The sequence below is a fragment of the Orycteropus afer genome, unplaced genomic scaffold (assembly GCF_000298275.1).
Source record: "Orycteropus afer afer isolate SDZICR_OR568_19922 unplaced genomic scaffold, OryAfe1.0 scaffold00394, whole genome shotgun sequence".
In the NCBI taxonomy this organism is placed as follows: domain Eukaryota; kingdom Metazoa; phylum Chordata; class Mammalia; order Tubulidentata; family Orycteropodidae; genus Orycteropus; species Orycteropus afer.
Window position 1 is genome coordinate 1,628,650 of NW_006921981.1, and position 8,257 is coordinate 1,636,906.

At 37.7% G+C, this 8,257-nt stretch overlaps 1 protein-coding gene across 1 annotated transcript in view; it reads right to left on the reverse strand.

Annotated features, from left to right (window-relative positions):
- DSC3 (desmocollin 3) overlaps positions 1-8,257 on the reverse strand; it is a 48,923-nt gene that overhangs the window by 11,471 nt on the left and 29,195 nt on the right. Inside the window, exons 11-12 of the mRNA XM_042782626.1 lie at positions 7,743-7,885; positions 2,362-2,586 (exon numbers count right to left, since the gene is read on the reverse strand). Coding sequence (XP_042638560.1) covers positions 2,362-2,586; positions 7,743-7,885 — 368 coding nt within the window. The remainder of the gene's footprint in view (positions 1-2,361; positions 2,587-7,742; positions 7,886-8,257) is intronic.

Below are 8,257 nucleotides of genomic sequence, written 5' to 3' on the forward strand. Positions count from 1 at the left end.
GTGCCTAAGACATTTGACTGCTAACCAGAATGCTGATGGTTCAAACACTCCAGCCACTCCTCAGAAGGAAGACTGGGCAATCTACTTCCACAATGATACTGCCTCGGAAACCCAAGGAGGCATCACTATGAGTTGGATCTGACTTAACCACAGTGAGTTTGGGTTTTTGGTATCAACTGACCAAAAGTTCACAGACTTTCAATGGCAAACACATCCATTTGCAGTTTTTATAATGTATTAAGTGAAATGAAAAAGTAGCATAAAGTACATTCTGAAAATCATCTGCAATTTCTAACAAGGCTGGCTTAAATCCATAGTTACAGCTCTAACTAATAATAATAGCCATTACCACTTGACAGACTCTAGCTATGCCTCATACCTGAGACTAAAGAGCTCCTCAGAGCAATGTGAATTACTATTGAGACTTATATTGGGCCCTTCAGGATCATATCATGTCTAGAATAACCAACATTAATGCTGTCAAACCCATTACAATTCATGGCCACCCCATGTGTCTCAGGGTAGAACTGTGCTCTCTAGGGTTTTTAACAGCCGATTTTTTAGAAACATGTTGCCAGGATTTTCTTCCAAGGAACCTCTGGGGAAACTCCAATTGCCAATCTTTTGGTTAAAGATTGAGCACATTACCCATTTGCACCAAAATCCTCCAAATCCCTCTCCTGTCTCAAGGCCATAAACTGAGCACAGGACGTAGTCATGTCTCGTTCATTCATAGATGTATAGGAGCCTTGAGTTTTCCCTGCCACTCAACTCTGTCCTCTTCAAGTTAGGTTGACCTCCTGTCACTACTGCCATCTTTTTTAAGATTTAAATGTGGTAAAGGCAGTCTTACTTGCACACTCCCAGTGCATACCTACTGTTACATATACTACAAAGATCAATCTCAGTCTCACACATAAGGCCCTTCACCACCACATTCCACCCTTTTTTCCACCTAAAACTCCTGAAAATCCTACTGAAGACTTCTAAGCTATAACAACTTTGTTTCACTGTCTCCCTAATATGTTCTTTCCTTTATGCATATATATTAATCATTTATTGATTAAACAAATAATTATTAAGCAGTTGGTATCTGCTAAGCATTGAGCAAGGTGCTAGTGCCAGAAATGCAAAGACAGATGAAAATATTCTGGAAAACTAGGAAGGAGATAGGTAAACAGATGACAATAATATAATGAGAAAGGTGGTATACAGGGTGAGCATCTGAGGTGGAGTCATGTGTGTGTTGTGTGTGTGTGTACATGTGTGTGTGTCTCTATCCTTAGGAGCCCCTAGGTGGTATAAATTGTTAGCACATCTGACTGCTAACTGAAAGCTTGAAGTTTGAGTCCATTAAGAGGTGCTTTGAGAGAAAGCCTGGTGATCTACTTATTAAAAAATCAGCCATTAAAAACTCTAGAGTGCAGTTCTACTCTCACAGACAGGGAATCACCATGAGTTAGAGATGACTTGATGACAACTGGTTACATATGTCCTCAATCCAGAACAGTGCCTGGTAGATAGCAGGTGCTCCAAAAATAATATGAATTAATGCCAAGCTAAGAAACTGAAAGGTGTTCAGGGCAGAACAGACAGCACACACAGAAGTCCAGCTGCACAGAAGAACAAGATGTATTAACTAAACAGCAGAATGAAGTATAGCTAAAATACAAAATACCCTCTTCCCAGCAACCACTGTTACAGGAGGCTGTCCCTGAAGCCTCTCATTATGGGGGTCTGTCCAAATCCCACCATATTTCATTTTGGGATACCACAGAGTATTATCTCATACACCAAATCCCTCATTTCAGGATCTTCTTACAATACAACTTACACTGCACACCTTCTGTTCCCTCTTCACCTTGGTGGAGTTACTTAAAAAATACAACAAAAACGTGTGTATAAGTGATTAGCTGGCAAATACTTTTAACAAGTTTTCTTGTGGTTGCTGTAAAGATAAATTTTGCCTGATTTCTTTCTTTTTATATATTATAAAAATCCTGATTTCTTTCTTTTTTATATATTACAAAAAAAAAAAAAGAAGAAGAAGAAGAAGAACACGGTTGCTGTTGGGTTGATTCTGACTCATGGGGACCCCTTGTGCTCTGGGTGGATTCAAACCTTCAATCTTTCAGTTAGCAGCCAAGGCTTTAACACTTCCTCCACCGAGGATTCTTTTATATAACCTATATAATTTAACACAGCCTACTACAATATACGTAAAAGGTTAAGTTAGCCTTTCTAAAATATGCTAATAAGAATCAATTTTATTGTATGCTTTATGTAAGTAAACAAGTAAATCCATTCTCTAGTCATTATTGTTCATTCCAAATATATAAATCTTTGCTTTTAATTAAATACCATTAACTCGAGTGAGGGTCCATATTCTATTGATTTCTGGAGAAGCATTTTCCAAGGAGAAAGAAAATGGAGGGCCATTGATCACTTCATCAGGATCAACAGCTGAAATTTCAGTATAGCCCATCTTTGGTTTGCAAATTGTTAGATAATTTTGAACCACTTCTGGTGCATTATCATTCACATCTTCAATGTGCACTGCAAGGGTCCCAGTGCATGATCTACCATCTAGGGAAAAAAAAAAGAATAAGGTCTAATTTTGTGTTTAAATTCCATTATAGTTTCTTAAGCAGAAATCAGCTAAATTCTGTAACATGGGATTTAAGAAAAAAAGAAAAAAATCTGATTATTAGAGAAAATAATAAACAAGAAGATAGACGAATAAAGCTGCAGGTATTAAAAAATGATTCCTGCTGTTGAAAATACCAGAGAAATCCACCAACATTTCATCAGAATTATTATTCAATGAGCAAATGTCTGAATTTCCCACTCTGTCTTCTTGGGTTCTTTCTGGTATAGATGTTAAGGAGCAATAAAGTGCATACAGAAAATTGACTCTAACAAAAACACACATTCAAACCCCCTGTTGATGTTGTTAGTTGCCATCAAGCCTGTTCCAACTCATAGTGACCCAGACAACAGAAGGAAATGCAGTCTAGTCTTGCACAATCCTCACATGTTGCTATGTTTGAGCCTATTGTTGTGGCTACTGTGTCAACCCATCTCATTGAGGGTCTTCCTCTTTTTTGCTGACTCCCAGCTTAATCAAGTGTCATGTCCTTCTCCAGGGGCTGATCTCTGCTGATAACATGCCCAAAGTACATGAGACAAAGTCTTGCCATTCTTGCTTCTAAGGGGCTTTCTAGCTGTACTTCTTCCAAGACAGAGAGCTGTTCATTCTTCAGGCAGTCAATGGTATATTCACAATTCTTCGCCAACACCATAATTCAAAGGAATTAATTCTTCTTTGGTCTTCCTTATTCATTGTCCAGCTTTCACATGCATATAAGGCAAGTGAAAATGGCATGGTTTGGGTCAGTCATACCTTGGTCCTCAAAGTGATTGATATATTTGCTTTCTCACACTTTAAAGAGGTCTTTTACAGCAGATTTGCCTGATGTGATATGTCATTTCATTTCTTGACTTGCTGCTTCCATGGACATTGATTGTGTATCCAATTAAATGAAATCCTTAACAATTTCAATCTTTTATGTTTATCATGACATCACTTATTGGTCTGATTGTAAAAATTTTGGTTTTCTTTATGTTGAGATGTAAGTAATACTGAAAGCTGTAGTCTGATCTTCAACAGTAAATTCTTTAAGTCCTCATCACTTTAAGCAAGCAGGGTGTATCATCTGTACATGTTGTTGTTGTTATGTGCCATCAAATCGGACCCGACTGATAGTGACCCCTCCTTGGGTTTCCAACGCGGTATCACAATGGAAGTAGATTGCCCAATCTTCCTTCTGAGGAGTGGCTGGTGGGTTTGAACCACCAGCCTTCTGGTTAGCAGTCAAGTGCCTTAGGCACTATGCTACCAGAGCTCCTTCATCTGTACATAGCAGTTTTTTATTAGTCTTTCTCCAATCTTGATGTCACAATCTTCTTCATGTAGTCCACCTTCTCAGATTATTTGCTCAGCATACAGATAGAATAAGTATGGTGAAATGATACAGTTCTGCAGCAAACTGTTTCTGGATTTTAAAACAGGAAGTATCCCCTTGTTCCATTTCGATGAATGCTCTGTTCCTCTGTGTACAGGTTCTACATGAGTGCAATTAAGTGTCTGGAATTCCCATTCTTCACAATGTTATGCATAATTTGTTATGATCCACAGAGTCAAATACCTCAGCATAGTTAAAAAAATTCAGATAAACATCCTTCCAGTACACTCTATTTTCAGCTATAATCCATCTGACATCAACAACGATATCCTTCATTACACATCCTCTTCTAAATCTAGCTTGAATTTCTTTTAGCTCCCCAGTGATGTAGTGCCACAACAGTTTTTTAGTTATTTCTGATAAATTTTTACTTGTGCATGATTTTAATGATGTTGTTCAATTATTCCCACATTCTGTTGGATTACCTTTCTTTGTAATGGCACAAATGTGGATCTATTACAGTTGGTTGGCCAGGTAGTTGTCTTCCACATTTCTTGGCATAGAAGAGTGATTCCAGCATTGTATCTGTGTGTTGAAACATCTCAGTTGGTATTCTATCAATTCCTGGAGCCTTGTCTTTCACCAATACCTTCAGTGCAGTTTAGATTTCTTCCCTCAGTACCATTAGTTCTTGGTCACATGCTACTTCTTGACATGGCAGAACACCAACCAATTATTTTTGGTACAGTGACTTTCTGTATTCTTTCCATGTTCTTTTGATGCTTCCTGTGTTGTTCAATGTTTTGCCCATTGTTGTTGTTGTTGTTATGTGCCATTGAGTCAGACCCAACTCATAGGAATCCCTCCTTGGGCTTCCGAGGTGGTATCACTATGGAAGTAGATTGCCCAACCTGCCTTCTGAGGAGTGGTAGAATCTTTAAATGTTGCAACTCAAGATTTGAATTTTTTTTCATTTTTTCAGCTTGAGCAATGCCAATGACATTCACTCCTTTTGGTTTTATACTTCCAAGTGTTTGCACATTTAATTATGATACTTTACTTTGTCTTTTAGAGACACACTTTTAAATCTTCTGTTTACCTCTTTTCCACTTCTTCTTTCACTTTAGTTACTTTATGTTCAAGAGCAAGTTTTACAGTCTCTTCTTGGACTCAAAACTGCTCAGGAGATTTTTCACAAATATGTGATGCCAGGGATCACTCCCAGAGATTTTGATTCAATTGGTCTAAGATAGTGTTTGTGTAGATGTTATTGTTGTTAGGTGCTGTCAAGTCAGCTCTGGCTCATAGAGACCCCACATACAACAGAGCATAACACTGCCCAGGGTCTTACACCATCCTCACAATCCTTGCTATGCTTGAGCCCATCCTTGTAGCCACTGAGTCAATCCATCTCATTGAGGGCCTTCCCCTTTTATGCTGACCTTCCATTTTACCAAGCATGATATCCTTCTCCAGTGAATGGCCCCTTCTGATAACATGACCAAAGTAGATGAGATGAAGTCTGGCCATTCTCATTCCCAAGGAGCATTGTTTGTTCTCCTAGCAGTCCATAGTATTTTCAGTATTATTCACTGACACCACAATTCAAAGACATCAACTCTTCTTTGGTCTTCATTATTGATTGTCCAGCTTTCACGTGCATATGAGGTGATTAAAAATACTAGGGCTTGATCAGGCGCACCTAAGTGACATTTCTGCTCTTTTACACTTTAATGAGTTCTTTTGCAACAGATTTGCCCAATGGAATATGACATCTGATTTACTGACTGCTGTTTCCATGGTTGTTGGCTATGGACCCAAGTAAAATGAAATCCCTGACAACTTCAATAAGGTAGTGTCTGAAAAAAAAAAAAAAAACAAAGTCACTGCCATCAAGTGGATTAGACTCATAGCGGCCGCTCCTTGGGTTTCCAAGGCCATATTGGAAGTAGATTGCCCAACCTTCCTTCCAAGAGTGGCTGGTGGGTTTGAATCACCAGCCTTCTGGTAGCAGTCAAATGCCTTAGGCACTAATCATTCTAATACGGATCCAGGGTTGAGAAAATATGGGTTATTTTAAGGAAAAGACTTCAGAGAAAGGTAATTTCTACACTATTAATCACCTGAACCAGACAAAGGTTCAAATTAAAATGACATAAAGAGATCTGGAAGAGTCCAATGAGAACATTTTGTCTAGCCCTAGACTTAAGTTTCATCTGTGTCCTTTAGCATTTAGAGATCTATAAGCATTTAAGGTCCTGCCATGCTGGGGATATAAAGATAAATAAGACATGGCTCTTAAAACACCAAACCAAACACACTGCCTTCGAGTCGGATTCAACTCATAGTGACTCCTCCTTGGGTTTCTGAGGCAGTATCTCTATGGAAGTAGATTGCCCAACCTGCCTTCCAAGAGTGGCTAGTGGGTTTGAACCACCAGCCTTCTGGTTATCAGTCAAATGCCATAGGCACTATGCCACCAGAGCTTCCCAAGCAATTTCACCTTGTTGGATGGTTAAGAGAGATACAAAGTTTTAAAGTAATTTTTTAAAAGTCCATGTACTTCCCTACTGCACTAGAATAATTAAGAGTGAAAGTAAGAAGCATAAGTTTAAGTGGTTTCAAACAAAAGAAAAAAAAGCGTACATTATGAATTAATCCTGCTAGTGGAAGAAACCTCCTAAACACTGTCCAAGGACTCCACCCTCCTCCCAACATCACCTGCACTGCATTTTAAACTACTGTATTAGCTTTTGGAATACTTTTTTTTCCCCTCATATAAGGAATTTATTTGTATTGCTTTTGCTATACTGTTAAGGAGGGGGTGGATAAACCAATAAATTCTAATTCACAGCAGGCTACTCATGTTAGCCAGGGAACTGAAGGAGTCAGCCCCTGTTTTTCCCATTTTAAAAAAACAAAATGGGCATAGTTTAGAGGATAATGAAGGACTCTGTTACTCTGATATTCTTCCTTGAATATTAAAATGTGAATTTTGAAAGCACTTCAAATCAAATACTAGATAATTCTTTAAATCAAATATTTGCTTCCATTAATCTAAGCGTTTGTAGCATACTCAGTCTCAGTATTTGAACAGGGCAAGGAATCCAAATATTGTTAATCTTAGACAAGAAAATATGAACTTCTACAATTACACAAATCCATAATGTTTAATAAATGTGAAAATGGAAGTAGTCTTCAGAAATAAAAACAACTTTATTACAAATGGAGCCAAATGTTTAAGAAGAAAAGTTGTAAGAGAATCTTTCACAGACATACTTTTCAATGAAGGTATTTAAAAAGTAAAAAGAGGTTATAATCTTTTGCTCTACATTATAGACTTTTTCTTAAAGAGACAGCACAAGTGAGTGAAAATAATTCTGGACTCAATCTTAAATTTCTAAATCCCTTTGGTCCTATTTTTCTTTTTTTCTTAAAATGGGAATAATAACAAGGTTATAGTAAAATTCCATATATGTGAAATGTGTAAAAGATAAGTGAAAATACAACAAATACAGGATATTATCACTAACCAAATATTACATTATACAAAGCTTATTATACAAATTATGACTATTTATTCATAGAAAAACAATTTGGTATTTGTTCCTCACATTACTAAGGATTATTAATAATTAAACTTATTTTGATATTCCTAAGGAAAAAAAATATTAATTTTATTTTACCCAATAAAGCATTTTGTGTCAATTTTAGTAATGACATTTTGAAGTTTATTCTTCAATTCCTATATAGAATATCAGATTAAAATTTTGTTACCTTGGTCTATTGCCATGACTGTAATATTATATAAGTCATTTTTGGGAGTCATTTCCTCCCTGTCCAGGGTTTTGGAAGTCATAATTGACCCTGAAATTTCATCAATCTTGATCCAGCCTTTAGGATCACTCATTTTTTTGTATCTGTTAATAAAGAAGGAAAGAAAATGTGTTATAATACATGTTGTTGTTGTTAAGTGCCATCGAGTCGTTTCCGACTCATAGCGACCCCATGCACAGCAGAGTGAAACACTGCCCGATCCCGCGCCAGCCCCACAATCCCTGCTATAATTGAGCCCATCATCGCAGTCACCGTATCAATCCATCTCCTTGAAGGCCTCCCCCTCTTTCGTCGACTCTCCACGCTACCAAGCATGGCATCCTTCTCCAGGGCATGGTCCCTTCTGACAACATGACGAAAATAGGTGAGACGAAGTCTGGCCATTCTTACTTCCAAGGAGCATTCTGGCTGCACTTCCTCCAGGACAGATCTGTTAGTTCTTTTAGCAGTCCACG